The sequence below is a fragment of the Bombina bombina genome, chromosome 1, assembly GCF_027579735.1.
Source record: "Bombina bombina isolate aBomBom1 chromosome 1, aBomBom1.pri, whole genome shotgun sequence".
Classification (NCBI taxonomy): domain Eukaryota; kingdom Metazoa; phylum Chordata; class Amphibia; order Anura; family Bombinatoridae; genus Bombina; species Bombina bombina.
The window spans coordinates 455,555,697-455,573,626 of record NC_069499.1 but is presented as its reverse complement, the minus strand read 5'-3'; the positions used below and the strand labels follow the sequence as shown (position 1 = coordinate 455,573,626).

General features: G+C 36.9%; 1 protein-coding gene across 1 annotated transcript in view; it reads right to left on the bottom strand.

Moving 5' to 3' along the window:
* The window catches only part of MAP3K20 (mitogen-activated protein kinase kinase kinase 20), a 543,230-nt gene that overhangs the window by 314,929 nt on the left and 210,371 nt on the right, over positions 1-17,930 (bottom strand). Inside the window, exon 4 of the mRNA XM_053712840.1 lies at positions 10,068-10,169. Coding sequence (XP_053568815.1) covers positions 10,068-10,169 — 102 coding nt within the window. The remainder of the gene's footprint in view (positions 1-10,067; positions 10,170-17,930) is intronic.

Sequence of the window (17,930 nt, the reverse complement as noted above, 5' to 3'; positions counted from 1 at the left end):
GCACACAGACATACACTTACTGCTAACTGCATACAGACATACACTTACTATTAACTGAACACAGTCATACACTTACTGGTAACTGCACATAGACATACACTTACTGCTAACTGCACACAGACATACACTTACTATTAACTGCACACAGACATACACTTACTGTTAACTGCACACAGACATACACTTACTGTTACTGCACACAGACATACACTTACTGCTAACTGAACACAGACCACCATCTATAGGACCACCAATCCGTATCCTTTGAGATACATTTAACATTTGAGCATATTTAAGTATATGGCAGAGCTTTTTGCTAGCGCACTCTTTTTTTCTGGTTTTGATGATATTTTACACAGACATACACTTACTATTAACTGCATACAGACATACACTTACTGTTAACTGCACACAGACATACACTTACTATTAACTGCACACAGACATACACTTACTGTTAACTGCACACAGACATACACTTACTATTAACTGCACACAGACATACACTTACTATTAACTGCATACAGACATACACTTACTGTTAACTGCACACAGACATACACTTACTATTAACTGCACACAGACGTACACAGACGTACACTTACTTGGAACTGCACAGAGACATACACTTACTATTAACTGTACACAGACATACACTTACTGTTAACTGCACAGAGACATACACTTACTGCTAACTGCACACAGACATACACTTACTGCTAACTGCACACAGACATACACTTACTATTAACTGCACACAGACGTACACTTACTTGGAACTGCACACAGACATACACTTACTATTAACTGCACACAGACATACACTCACTGCTAACTGCCTACAGACATACACTTACTGCTAACTGCACACAGACATACACTTACTATTAACTGCACACAGACGTACACTTACTTGGAACTGCACAGAGACATACACTTACTATTAACTGTACACAGACATACACTTACTGTTAACTGCACAGAGACATACACTTACTGCTAACTGCACACAGACATACACTTACTGCTAACTGCACACAGACATACACTTACTGCTAACTGCACACAGACATACACTTACTGTTAAAATGCACATAGACATACACTTACTGTTACCTACACACAGGCATACACTTACTGCTAACTGCATATAGATTTACACTTACTGCTGACTGCACACAGCCATGCACTTACTGTTAACTGCACACAGACATACACTTACTGCTAACTGCACATTGACATACGCTTACTATTAACTGCACACAGACATACACTTACTGCTAACTGCACACAGACATACACTTACTGCTAACTGCATATAGATTTACACTTACTGCTGACTGCACACAGCCATGCACTTACTGTTAACTGCACACAGACATACACTTACTGCTAACTGCACATAGACATACGCTTACTATTAACTGCACACAGACATACACTTACTGCTAACTTCACATATACATACACTTACTGCTAACTGCACACAGACATACACTTACTATTAACTGCACACAGACATACACTTACTATTAACTGAATACAGACATACACTTACTGCTAACTTCACACACACTTACTGTTAACTGCACACAGACATACACTTACTGTTACCTACACACAGGCATACACTTACTGTAAACTGCATATAGATATACACTTATTGCTAACTGCACACAGCCATGCATTTACTGCTAACTGCACACAGACATACACTTACTGTTACCTACACACAGACATACGCTTACTGTTACCTACACATAGACATACACTTACTGCTAACTGCACACAGACATACACTTACTGTTAACTGCACACAGACATACACTTACTATTAACTGCACACATAAATACACTTACTATTAACTGCACACAGACATACACTTACTATTAACTGCACACAGACATACACTTACTGCTAACTGCACACAGACATACACTTACTATTAACTGCACACAGACATACACTTACTATTAACTGCACACAGACATACACTTACTGCTAACTGCACACAGACATACAGTTACTGCTAACTGCACACAGACATACAGTTACTGCTAACTGAACACAGTCATACACTTACTGCTAACTGCACACAGACATACACTTACTGCTAACTGCATACAGACATACACTTACTATTAACTGAACACAGTCATACACTTACTGGTAACTGCACATAGACATACACTTACTGCTAACTGCACACAGACATACACTTACTATTAACTGCACACAGACATACACTTACTGTTACTGCACACAGACATACACTTACTGCTAACTGAACACAGACCACCATCTATAGGACCACCAATCCGTATCCTTTGAGATACATTTAACATTTGAGCATATTTAAGTATATGGCAGAGCTTTTTGCTAGCGCACTCTTTTTTTTCTGGTTTTGATGATATTTTATAGTGGGATATATGAGATTATCACTCTTGAGAGTTGCTTAATCTGCCCCTGAGTACATTCCTGTTGCTTAGTTGCACACAGATATACACTTACTGCTAACTTCAGACAGGCATACACTTACTGTTAACTGCAGCTAGACAGACACTTACTGTTAACATGCACACAGATATGCACTTACTGCTACAGATATGCACTTACTGCAAACTGCACACAGACATACACTTACTGCTAACTGCACACAGACATACAGTTACTGCTAACTGCACACAGACATACACTTACTATTAACTGAACACAGTCATACACTTACTGCTAACTGCACACAGACATACACTTACTGCTAACTGCACACAGACATTCACTTACTGCTAACTGCACACAGACATACACTTACTGCTAACTGCACACAGGCATACACTTACTATTAACTGAACACAGTCATACACTTACTGCTAACTACACACAGACATACACTTACTATTAACTGAACACAGTCATACACTTACTATTAACTGCACACAGAAATACACTTATTGTTACCTGCACACAGACATACACTTACTATTAACTAAACACAGACATACACTTACTATTAACTGCACACAGAAATACACTTACTATTACCTGCACACAGACATACACTTACTGCTAACTGCACACAGACATACACTTACTGCTAACTGCACACAGACATACACTTACTGTTAACTGCACACAGACATACACTTACTATTAACTGCACACAGACATACACTTACTGCTAACTACACACAGACATACACTTACTGCTAACTGCACACAGACATACACTTACTATTAACTGCACACAGACATACACTTACTATTAACTGCACACAGACATACACTTACTATTAACTGCACACAGACATACACTTACTATTAACTGCACACAGACATACACTTACTGTTAACTGCACACAGACATACACTTACTATTAACTGCACACAGACATACACTTACTGTTAACTGCACACAGACATACACTTACTGTTAACTGCACACAGACATACACTTACTATTAACTGCACACAGACATACACTTACTGTTAACTGCACACAGACATACACTTACTGTTAACTACACACAGACATACACTTACTGTTAACTGCACACAGACATACACTTACTGTTAACATGCACACAGACATACACTTACTGTTAACTGTACACAGACATACACTTACTGCTAACTGCACACAGACATACACTTACTGCTAACTGCACACAGACCTATACTTACTGCTAACTTCACACAGACATACACTTACTGTTAAAATGCACACAGACATACACTTACTGTTACCTACACACAGACATACACTTACTATTAACTGCACACAGACATACACTTACTGTTAACTGCACACAGACATACACTTACTATTAACTGCACACAGACATACACTTACTGTTAACATGCACACAGACATACACTTACTGTTAACTGCACACAGACATACACTTACTATTAACTGCACACAGACATACACTTACTGCTAACTGCACACAGACCTATACTTACTGCTAACTTCACACAGACATACACTTACTGTTAAAATGCACACAGACATACACTTACTGTTACCTACACACAGACATACACTTACTATTAACTGCACACAGACATACACTTACTGTTAACTGCACACAGACATACACTTACTGTTAACTGCACACAGACATACACTTAATGCTAACTGCACAGAGATATAAATTAAATTAAAATTATAATTAAATTTTGAATTTTTAATATATAGTTTCTATTGTAATCAATGTATTATTGTTACGTTTGATACAACATAACACAAATTATTAGCCCAAAGGATAAATTAAAAGACTGCTCCTTAACTTACACAAAAATTGAGTATTTGTGATAGAGCTCCCAAGAAGTTACTATATACATAAACTTTGGATATAGGAAGATCATGGAGAAAGAATTCTGCCCCTTTAAGAAATGGGGTATATAAGGGTTAAAGGAAGTACACAGGCTTATCTTGAATAAAGCTTCATGCTGAAATGCGTAGATAAGCAGTATAGTGACATTTGCTTCCTTGGATACCCATGACTATTCCTAAACAACAGAAAAGAATAAACACTAGAAAGGAAACTACTGCAAAGTTTGCCCGAAACTGAGGATCTGTGCTACTATTGCCGGTAATCTGACCATCCGATAGGTGGAGGAAACAAACATGTGACAGAAGCACGTCAGAGGGCTGGTAAACGATTGTGAGAACGCTGAGCCTAATAATACCATGCTAAAAAAGAGTAAGGTCAGAGAAAGCAGTTAAAGGGACAGTCTAGGCCAAAATAAACTTTCATGATTCAGATAGAGCATGTAATTTTAAACAATTTTCCAATTTACTTTTATCACCAATTTTGCTTTGTTCTCTTGGTATTCTTAGTTGAAAGCTTAACCTAGGAGGTTCATATGCTAATTTCTTAGACCTTGAAGCCCACCTCTTTCAGATTGCATTTTAATAGTTTTTCACCACTAGAGGGTGTTAGTTCACGTATTTTATATAGATAACACTGTGCTCGTGCACATGAAATAATCTGGGAGCAGGCACTGATTGGCTAGACTGCAAGTCTGTCAAAAGAACTGAAAAAAGGGGCAGTTTGCAGAGGCTTAGATACAAGATAATCACAGAGGTTAAAAGTATATTATTATAAATGTGTTAGTTATGCAAAACTGGGAAATGGGTAATAAAGGGATTATCTATCTTTTAAAACAATAAAAATTCTGGTGTAGACTGTCCCTTTAATACACTACAGCTTTTGTATTCTGGTGAGTAGGATCCGTTGGGCTTTAAACCTGTTATGGTATATTTACATATCGAATGCGTTTAGAAAAAGACAGATTGCATATCACGTATTAAAGAGAAACTAATACAGTACTGCAACTTCTCTTGTGTTGGTGAGCACTAACGAGAGAGTTTTCTGAACATTTTTAGAACTACACATATCTGAGGTTCATATACCTATTTGGGAGCAGTCTATCACAATCTGTTTTTTCACCATTTACACTGTCTATTATAAGTGAACATTGTTTCAGATTGTAAATTTTTATATTATATTTTTTAACATTAACTGTTTTTATAAGGTGCACCTTATTATCATTAACATTTGAGTCTTATGTATTATTAAAATTTGCTATTATCATTATTGATATGTTTTAGCTACATTTCTTATATATATATTTTTATGTTACCAAACCTGCTAACGTTATTAATTAGGTGGTACTAGTATATCTAAATAGTGCATTAAGTGAATTTATCTATAGGACCACCAATCCGTATCCTTTGAGATACATTTAACATTTGAGCATATTTAAAGGGACAGTCTAGTCAAAATTAAACTTCATGATTCAGATAGGGCATGCTATTTTAAACAACTTTCCAATTGACTTTTATCATTAAATTTGCTTTGTTCCCTTGGTGGTATTTTTGAAAAGCTAAACCTAGGCAGGCTCAAACTGATTTCTAAACCATTGAAAACCGCCTCCTAGCTCAGAGCATTTTGAAAGTTTTTCACAGTTAGACAGTACTAGTTCATGTGTGTCATATAGATTACATTGTGCTCACTCCCGTGGAGTTATTTAGGAGTCTGCACTGGTTGGCTAAACTGTATGTCTGTCAAAAGCACTGAGATAAGGGGGCAGTCTGCAGAGGCTTAGATACAAGGTAATCACAGAGGTAAACCATATATTAATATAACTGTGCTGGTTATGTAAAACTGGGGGATGGGTAATAAAGGGATTATCTATCTTTTTAAACAATAAAAAATCTGGTGTAGACTGTCCCTTTAAGTATATGGCAGAGCTTTTTGCTAGCGCACTCTTTTTTTCTGGTTTTGATATTTTATAGTTGGATATATGAGATTATCACTCTTGAGAGTTGCTTAATCTGCCCCTGAGTACATTCTTGTTGCTTAGTTGCACACAGATATACACTTACTGCTAACTTCAGACAGACATATACTTACTGTTAACTGCAGATAGACAGACACTTACTGTTAACATGCACACAGATATGCACTTACTGTTAACTGCACACAGACATACACTTAATGTTAACATGCACACATACATCTCTACACTCCGACCGCCATCCCACAACGCAATGACACCATGGCACCAAACCCAGACATCAAAACAACAGCTGGCTGGACTCGGAGTCTCCCCCCAGACATTGGACCCCCTGAAACAACCCTGGAGGGTCCAACACCTTCCATGCGAAAGGCCATACTGCAGATAGTTTACATTGTTAGACCAAATCACAGATAGACTTAGCCTAGTTTATATTGTTAGCTCTGTCCTGTGTTCCAATGGCAAGTTGTGTTTACTAATCCATGTTTATAATTAAAAAGGCTAGCTGATCATTAGAAACCCCTTTTGCAATTATGTTAGCAAAGCTGAAAACAGTTGTGTTAATTAAAGTAGCAATAAAACTGGCCTTCATTAGACTAGTTGAGTATCTGGAGCATCAGTAATTGTGGGTTTGATTACAGGATCAAGATGGCCAGAAACAAAGAACTTTCTTCAGTCTATTTTTGTTCTGAGAAATGAAGGCTAATTCCATGTGAGTAATTGCCAAGAAACTGAAGCTCTCATACAACTTTGTGTACTACTCTCTTCACAGAATAGCTCAAACTGGCTCTAACCAGAATAGAAAGAGGAGTGGGAGGCCTTGGTGCACAACTGAGCAAGAGGACAAATATATTAGAGTATCTAGTTTGAGAAACAGATGCCTCACAGGTTTCAACTAGCAGCTTCACTAAATAGTACCTGCAAAACACCAGTTTCAACATCAACAGTAAAGAGGTGACTCCAGGATTCTGGCCTTCCATGAAAATATGCAAAGAAAAAGCCATATGTCAGACTGGGCAATTAAAAGAAAAGTTTAAGATGGGCAAAAAGAACACAGACACTGGACATAGGAAGATTAGGAAAAAAGTGTTATGGACACACGAATCACTGGTGTTTGGATCACAAAGAAGAACATTTGTGAGAAGCAGACCAAATTAAAAGATGCTGGAGGAGTGCATAACACCATCTTTCAAGCAGGGTGGAGGCAATGCGATGGTCTGGGGGTGCTTTGGAGGTGGTAAAGTGAGAGATTTATACAAGGTAAAAGGTAGCTTGAAGAAGGAAGGCTATCACTCTATTTTGCAAAGCCATGCCATACCCTTTGGACAGCGCTTGATTGGAGCCAATTTGCTCCTACAACAGGACAATGACTCAAAGCACAGCTCCAAACTATACATAAACTATTTAGTGAAGAAGTAGTCAGTTGGTATTCTGTCTTTAATGGAGTGGCCAGCACAGTCACCAGATCTTAACCCTATCGAGCTGTTGTGGGAGCAGCTCGACTGTATGGTACATAAGAAGTGCCTATCAAGCCAATCCAACTTGTGAGAGGTGATTCAGGAAGCATGGGGTGAAATGTCTTCATATTACCTCAACAAATTGAAAACTAGAATGCCAAAGGTCCCGCAAGGCTGTTGTTACTGAACATGGAGGATTCTTTGATGAAAGCAAAGTTTGAAGAACACTATTATTTCACTTAAAATTAATTATTTATAATCTTGTCAATGGACCCCATGTACTAAAAAGCGAGAGGTTTGAGAAGTTGTCCACTTGACTTTGCTATATATGGGCAGAGGACTAACAGGATCCGCTGCCCGTATATATCATAACATACTCAAGTGAGCGTGAAAAGCCCGCCGTTTCCCTACAGAAGGCTTGTTTTTCCTACAGAAGACCTCTGATTAAGACATGCAAATGAGGTTCACAATTGCTCACTTTTTACTTCAGTCTGCTTTTAGGCAGATTCTCTTTAAGCCATAGCTAACTTTCAAGCATAGCTAAAGTTAGCACAATAATTAAGGAGCATCCCAGGAAAGCCTGTCGTTTTTGCTTCTCATCAGCTGGGAGTCGGTTGAACCACTGCTGGGAGAAGCTGATTTCTTAGCGAAAAACAACTTTTACATTTTGTGCATAGTGGAGGATTTTAATCTGTGATAATTAGATTGCCAGGTGAGCCCAATTAAAGGAAAAACTACTAAAGGAGGGTGTTCCACATTATTAAGCAGAGCACCATTTTCAAGCAATATGGGGAAGAAAAAAAAATCTCTCTGCTGCCAAAAAGAGTGAAATAGTTCAATGCCTTGGACAAGGTATGAAAACATTAGATATTTCACGAAAACTTAAGAGTGATCATCGCACTATTAAGAGATTTGTGGCTGATTCAGAGCACAGATGGGTTTGTGCAGATAAAGGCACATTGAGGAAGATTTCTGTCAGATCCATGCATCGGATCAAGAGAGCAGCTGCTAAAATACCATTACATAGCAGCAAACAGATATTTGAAGCTGCTGATGCCTCTGAAGTCCCACGGGCATCAAGGTGTAGAGTCCTCCAGAGTCTTGCAACTGTGCAAAAACCTTCCATTCGGCCCACAGTAACCAATGCTCACAAGCAGAAATGGCTGCATTGGACAGAAAAATACATGAAGACTAATTTTCAAACAGTCCTGTTCACTGATGAGTGCCGTGCAACCCTGGATGGTCAGGATGGATGGAGTAGTTGATGGTTGGTGGACGGCCACCCTCTTCCAACAAGGCTGCGACGTCAGCAAGGCGGTGGTGGAGTCATGTTTTGGGCTGGAATCATGGGAAGATAGCTGGTCGGCCCCTTTAGGGTCCCCGAAGGTGTAAATATGACCTCTGCAAAGTATGTGGAGTTCCTGAATGACCACTTCCTTCCCTGGTACAGAAGGAAGAACTATGCTTTCCTTAATAAAATCATCTTCATGCATGACAATGCACCATCTCATGCTGCAAAGAATACCTCTGCATCAATGGCTGCTATGGGGATAAAAGGAGAGAAAGTCATGGTGTGGCCTCCATCCTCCCCTGACCTCAATCCTATTGAGAACCTTTGGAGCATCCTCAAGCAAAAGATCTATGAGGGTGGGAGGCAGTTTACATCCAAACAGCAGCTCTGGGAGGCTATTCTGACATCTTGCAAACAAATTCAAGCAGAAACTGTCCAAAAACTCACAAGTTCAATGGATACAAGACTTGTGAAGCTGCTATCGAATAAGGGGTCCTATGTTAAAATGTAACGTGACCTGTTAAAATGTTTAAAAAGTTAAAATGTTGTTCAAAGTTTGATTGAAATAGCTTTTGATTTCAGTAAATATGCTGCAAACACAACAAATGACAATTTTCAGTTCTTTACAACCTATAAAGTGTTTTGAAACTTACTGTGCATAATAATTTGGAACAGTGCATTGTAAGTTTTTATTTTGAAAAATTGCACTCTTAATAGTTGATAACATGAGAATTATGCTGACTGCTGTTTACATCAATTATTTAGGTAAATGAGAAATATATCATTGGCATAATAATTTGGAACAGGGTGTAGTTAGTCTTAGCTACAGCTGAGCTTTCAAATGTCCTATATCCTGCAAGACACTATTGATATAGGGAACCCCTGTCCTACAGTCAGGCATTCCTCCCTATATGTCTGACATTTTGAAAAATTATGTTGTACAGTCGCCAATTTTAAAATGAATTACATTACAAACTTTATTTGTTATGATGTTTATAATATTGGTCCTCACCTTTTGCCACATCTGTTGCCCAAGCCATAATATGATCCATATCCATATCCTCACTTCTGCTACTATTAATGTAGTCATAAAGTGATCCACAGGCAGCATATTCTGTAATGAAAGCAAACAGTCATTAACATTAAATATATATATAAAAAAAACTATGTAATGAAGATCTGCTACAAGGAAAACACTTCAGCCGCCAAAAGTGCAAGTAAAAACCGACTTTATTAAAAGTCAAATATAAGCATGGTACAAGTGAGCTCGAGAGGGAGCGCTAAGAATGAAACGTCCAACGCGTTTCCTGCCCGGAGGCACTTCGTCAGGGACTAATGCATAGTAAAACACTTGGTTCTTTTAAACATATAGCATTTCCTGTTGCGTACGCTTACCTGTAATACAGCACACCTTTTGGTATTCATTAGGACGGGTAATTCGTGCTGTTGGTCTCATCACACACAGCGTATCCGCGCATGCGCTACGGACCACACACAGCTACAACCTAGTTTCTGTATATAAATACGTGAATCTCTGTATATATATCTTGTATCATCTAGTGTCTCTGTCTGTCTATTAGCTGTATGTGAGAAAACCAAAAAGCATCCGCCTATTGCTGTATATCCAAAAAAAACACAGATAAAGCAAATACGCAACAGTTCCTTAAAAATTATAACAAGCTTATACATTTATAGAACATCAAAAATGTTAAAAATTATTTTGAATCATATCAAAATGCTATTCTTATCTGCGATCTATACCTGATTACATGTTACTTACTAAAATTTGTTAGATCTTATACTGAGAGAAGAAAATTAGCAAACATCCCCATATATAGAACAACCAAAAACAGTTACATCTTAGTTTGTATACATTATATTATATTCCCTCTTTAAACTATTGACAATTGAACCCTATTTCCTCGATGTTGAAGTTGCTCCGTGTGGGCCAAATTTTATTTATTCAAAATTGGTTTAACTTAGTGTCACTGTATATATATATATATATATATATATATATATATATATATATATATATATATATATATATTTTTTTTGTTTAAATTATATCACATATTTGTTATGCCCATTAAAATTCTACCCGATTGCAACTCCTAACAGCATATCTTATCTCTTATCATTTCTCATAATTTATTTCTTCGTTTTTATTTTTATTTTTTTATTTTTCATTTTATGATTTTTATTTATTTTTTATTTTTTATTATTTTTTATTTATTATTTTTTATTTTTATTTTTATTAAATTATTTTTCTATTATTAGTGTTGTATTGTGATTATTCTATCTCGTGTTTTGTGACTTTCTTATTTCAAAAACTCGAATATCTTAGTGACCAAAATTGTGTGAATTGTGTGTTACACATTTACTGGCTCGTGATGCCATACATTTAAACCTCTGGTATAGATTCATTCTCTGACTCATAAACTTGTGGATTCAACTAAGTGACCTGAGTGACTAAAATGGTAATAAGTGAAAAAATTTTCATTATTGTTATTATTGTGTCTTGATTCACAAACTCTTACTGTATCCACTCTTATAAGTAACCACATAAAAAACTAATTAGAGTGTCTCCCTAACCAAGGAATTTATCACCTTAAAAAATACATAAAATTAAAATTAAACTTATCTAATCTAATGTATGAATAAAAACTACTATTCATGAATCAACGTTAAATGCTGTTAGATGTTTATCTTACTGAGGAAATGGTACCTGAATATTTATATGGTGTATACCTGGAATATATTATTATACAATAATTCACATTCAAATTTAAATCATTGGTAATTTTCATGAATAGGGGATGTTGGATATTCAGAGCTTTAATATTATCAACTTCCTGTGATGTACTTGGTGGTACTAGGTAGATTATTGAGTCTACACTTGATCTAAACTATATATATATTCCTACTAGAATTGCCTTAATCTACAAAATACCTAAAATCAGTAATTTTATTTATCCCTAGAGGGACCCCTGAGGATAAATGAAAAATCCAAAAGGCCTCTTTCCTATTTAGTACAGCTAATCTATCTCCCCCTTTGGCACTTTTAATGGCTGTATCAATACCTTGAAACCCTAGCACTGTACCTATATTGTTATCATTTATAGGCATTCCCATGGTACTAAAGTGTACAGCAAAATGTTTTGCTATTGGTGTTTTAGGGGGGTCTTGTTTAATAGATAGCAAATGTTCACGGATTCGATCCTTGAGTAATCTTGTAGTCCTGCCTGCGTATTGTTTGTTGCATAAATTACATGTAATTAAGTAAACCACAAAATTGGAATGGCAAGTCATCCTGTGTCTAATATCAAAAGTTTTACCTGTGACAGTTGACTTAAAAGATTCACCTGAAATGACAAAGTCACAGCTTTTACATGGTATTCTTTTACACTTGCAAAATCTGATTTGACTTTGTAACCATGTAGCTGTCTGTTTTCTAGAGAAATCCCTAGTTAATTGATTTCCAATCGTTTTGCCTCTCTTACTAACACATCTAATTCCCTGTTTCTTCATTACCTCTTGTAGAAGAGTATCCTTTTCCAAAACTGGGATATATTTTCTTATTATTTGGTTTATGTGTTTGAACTGTCTGCTGTAACTAGTGGTGAATGTAATTGGACCCTCTGAGTGTTGTTCAACTTTATGAGCATTTCTATTATTGTGACTCTTATTGCTATCTTTCAGAGGTTCTTCCCTGCTCATATTTTCTACTTCTTTACTTGTCTGCAAGAGGGTGGCTCTATCATATCCCCTAATGATAAGACACTTAGATAGAGAAACAGCTTGTTACCTGTACATGTCTAAATGTGTACAATTTCGTCTGAGACGCATGTATTGCCCTTTGGGAATAGCTCTTTTTAAATGAGAAGGATGATGGGAATCAGCCCGAAGTATAATATTCCGTGAGGTGGATTTCCTGTAATTTGATGTTATAATCTTACGTGAATCAAAGTCTAGTTTTAATTCAATGTCTAGAAAGGATATATTAGTACCTGACACTGTATATGTAAATTTCAAATTTTGGTCATTATAGTTCAGATATCCAATAAATTCTTCTATTAGATCCATTCCCCCTTTCCAAATAATTATCAGGTCGTCAATGAACCTACGATATTAAATGTGATTTAAAAGGGTTATTATCACAAAAGATTTTTCACAGTTCAAAATCTGTTAAGTATAAATTCGCATATGAGGGGGCGAACTTTGCTCCCATGGCTGTGCCTTGGTTTTGAACATAATATTCCCCTTCAAACGAGAAACAATTATGGGAAAGCAAAAATCCCACCCCCTCACATACGAATTCAATAAATCTCTCGTCAAAGTTAGTATACAGCTCCAACATATGTTCCAAAGACTTCAAACCCTGATAGTGTGGGATACAAGAATATAGCGAGGCGACATCTATCGTTAATAAGATGTCTCCCTCGCTTATCTGTATATTATCCAATAATCGTAAAACATGTTTTGTATCCCTCACATATGCAGGAGTTATCTGGACTATTGGCTGGAGAATAGTGTCTATGTAGGACCCCAGTCTCTCCCCCAATGACCCAATCCCCGAAAATGATGGGGCGTCCTGGGGGGGAAGTTAGGGACTTATGTATTTTCGGCAGGTGTTTAAAAACCGGTGTCACTGGAAAATCTACTTTTAAACTTTCAGCGGTCTGTGTTGTAATGATGCCTTTCCCCACATACAATTTAAGGAATCTTTCTAGTTCCTGAGTGAATTTCTTAATTGGATTAAATGTAATTTTGTGATTTGTTTCTGCATCACTCAACTCACTTACATTGTTACACAGTTTGGGGCTTTACTTACATCCAAACTATCATTACAGGAGTACTATATATATTAAAGTGCAAAATAATTACAGAGTGTTTGAGTGCATTTCATAAATCATCAGTAAAAAAAAACTAACCAGGTTATCTAATCACTTTGACCAATATTAATACTATTTTTTTTAGAAGCTTTACATTTATACACATAGTCATCAACATTTAAAAAAAAAAATGTATGCTTACCTGATAAGTGCATTTCTTTCATGATGGTAAATCCACGAGACATCACAAGTGAGAATTACACTCCAGTCCACTAGAAGGAGGCAAAAACACCCCAATATACCAGGGTTTAAATCCCTCACCCTCACCCTAAATCATCACTTATTTAGATGGCCAAGTACACAGAGGAAACAGAAAAGCAGGAAAGACAAAGCAGGGCCAATGAAGTGCAAAACAAGTACTACCGCCAGCTGTGTAAAAGAAAGGGCAGGGCTTGTGGACTCTCACCATCATAAGTAAGCATAAATTTTGTTTTAGTTCAAATGGTGAAAGTCCACGAGACATCACTTGTGGCAATATAAAACCAAGCAGTAGAGTCCACAAGACCCCCATGTAACAGGGGGCACATACAGTTAAGGCAGGTATATTACTGATCAGGCACTATGGCCGGAGAAATTCCCTGCCAAAAGCAGTCTTCTCCACAACCTGATATGCCTTGTGAATAAAGGCCTTAAGCCAAGTAGCTATGGTAACTGACGCAGCTTTCTGACACTTTTGGGATTCAGAAAAATGGACAAACAGAAAAGAAAGTCATAAATCCTTTGTAGCTTTAACATAGGGTTTTAAAGCTATCACAACATCCAATTTGTGAAAAGGTCTCTCCTAAACAGTTGTTGTAATCCTTTGGCATATCACAACAAATTTATTACAAAAGGACTATGAGAAATTCGATTATAGCACATATCAAAAGATAAGAAATAATCCTCTAAAACTTGTACCTGGACACTGTGTCCCATCTGCTACAAAAAAATGTTTGTAGTTGAAAAAGAAACATGTATGGAGCAGAGAGAAAACTATGAATTACCTAAAAAAATCTCTTTAGAAGGTTGACTTAGCAAGTGCTTCTCTTAAAGTATCCCTTGCATTCAAGATTAGGAAAATAAATTAATATAAAAGACCATTGCCTAGATTCCGAGTCTTGCGTTAGCCTTAAAAAGCAGCGTTGAGAGGTCCCAACGATGCTTTTTAATGCCCGCTGGTATTACGAGTCTTGCAGGTACAGGTGTACCGCTCACTTTTTTTTCTGCGACTTGAGCATACCGCAAATCCCATTACGTCAATTGCGTATCCTATCTCTTCAATGGGATTTTCCTAACGCCGGTATTACGAGTCTTGGAAAAAGTGAGCGGTACACCCTCTCCTGTCAAGACTGTTACCGCATTTAAAAGTCAGTAGTTAAGAGTTTTATGGGCTAACGCCATAGCATAAAACTCTTAACTAAAGTACTAAAAAGTACACTAACACCCATAAACTACCTATTAACCCCTAAACCAAGGCCCCCCCCCGCACATCGCAAACACTAAAATAAATTTTTAACCCCTAATCTGCCGACCGGACATTGCCGCCACTGTAATAAATATATTAACCCCTAAATCGCTGCACTCCTGCCTCGCAAACACTAGTTAAATTTTATTAACCCTTAATCTGCCATCCCCAACATCGCCGACACCTACCTACATTTATTAACCCCTAATCTGCCGCCCCCAACGTCGCCGCCATTATACTAAATGTATTAACCCCTAAATCTAAGTCTAACCCTAACCCTAACAACCCCATAACTTAAATATAATTTAAAATAATCTAAATAAAATTACTAAAATTAAATAAATTAGTCCTATTTAAAACTAAATACTTACCTATAAAATAAACCTTAAGATAGCTACAATATAACTAATAGTTACATTGTAGCTATCTTAGGGTTTATTTTTATTTTACAGGCAACTTATTTATTTTAACTAGGTAGAATAGTTACTAAATAGTTATTAACTATTTAATAACTACCTAGCTAAAATAAGTACAAATTTACCTGTAAAATAAAACCTAACCTAAGTTACAATTACACCTAACACTACACTATAATTAAATTAAATCCCTAAACTAAATACAATTAAATACAATTAAATAAGTGGGAAACAACAAAAGCCAGTTTGCAGAGGACAGCAGAGGGTCAAATATTTACCCCTGAAGTTATGTTCCTCTTTTGCAACAAGGAGATTAAGGGGTTACATACATATATGTTAAAAGGAAAGAAGTAACTGAAATTCATGAAGTGAAACTCAAGGTCAAGTGTGAGAGAATGCTAGGTACAAAAAAATTTCACAGTATCAGATGCAGTATCATAAGTGATTACATTTGTCCCCCTGATCCTACGGAATATTGACTGCGTCGCTTGTCTCAATGATGACCAGATGTTTTTGTAAAACATGGACCAAGAACATTGTTCAAGATTCTGCTATGAACAAAACATGGATTCCCATGAACAATGTTCTCAGAAAATTGACACCTACTGTGTTAACTATTGCCATCGTAAGCTACCATAAAATTTCCAAGAGAGATCTCACAACTTCTAATCAAACATGTAGCTTAGAATTGTAGTGTTTCAATCATAAACATAATTTTTATTATTTGTTTGCTTATAATACATTTTGTAATTTCTCAAAAGGCACAAATAAAGTAAGCTTTTCTCTATATTTCTACTAGCCCTAGCTCTGGAACCAGTGGAATCTCAAACTCAAAAATTTCTAGCAGAATGCTATCATAGAGGACTTATATCTGTAAATGTTTTAGGTTCATATCTTGTTCCCTACCAGAGAGAATCAACCTGAAAATGAGGGGAAATGTTACAAAATTGCACTCTCTCACTCCCATAAACAAAAATAAAAGAAGCCTCAAATCTGAAAATGTTCTTAATGCACACTATACCTACCTAGATATCCCCTAGACAAAAACATTAGGACTGAGACTCAAACCCTTATAAATTGACCATAAAAGTGGAACGTTCAGCGATTTTCATCATTACATTAGGACTTAAGCTGTAAGTCTAAGGATAAAGAATGTGCATAATGTTTATATGTGAGCATGTACCTTGAAATGTGATCTAGAGATCCATTTTTGTTCTAAGAAACTAGCACCATCCTGAACTGAGATACTGAGGTTTCCATAAACATTTGTATAACCAAAATTTGTTGTGCGCCATGACACAAAGATGGCTGCCGTGGTTAAAGCAAGTAAAATAAAAAATAAAACATTGTATTTGTTTTGCAATACCAATACATAGAAGAAATCACTCAAAAAAATGTAATTACAAAAAAATAAAAATGGGCAAACAATCAACTTGACAATTATTGGATCACTTGAAAATGATTGACCCAGAGGCTATGAAACCCATCTCTGGCAAGCCCCAATGTCTCATTATCTGGGTGAAAACCTCCTGGTTCAGAGAACACTCTCCTGGTTGAAGGTACTGGCAACTGTGAAAGTCATCCTGCCAGTTGTTCACACCCGGGAATGGATAAATGATATCTTGCAATGGTGACATACAACTGGTAAAGAGGGACACATCCTTCATCTCCAAGAACTGAAAGCTCCGCCTTGGGGATTGATGTAAGCCACTGCTGTGACATTGTCTGACTGGAATCAAATAAAGGATTCCTGCCTGAGGTCATGGCAACTCTGGAGAGCCATGAAGATTGCACAGAGTTGGAGAGTGTTTACTGGTAACCTGACCTGCCAAAGAGACCACATTCTCTGTGCCTTCTGAGACCTCCAGACTGCACCCGAACCTTGCAGGTTGGTGTCTGTGGTGATCACCACCCATACAGGCCAAAGAAAAGAGGCCCCCTGATCAAGGGATTGGTATGTCTGTTACCAAGCTAGCAACTGTCTTGTCTTGTAATCTAACAGGATCTTCTGAGATAGATCTACGTTGTCCTCATTCCACTGATGCATCATTTGCAAATGGGGAGACCAATGATGAAATCTGGCAAATGGGACTTCATCTGAGGCACCAACCATGAGAACC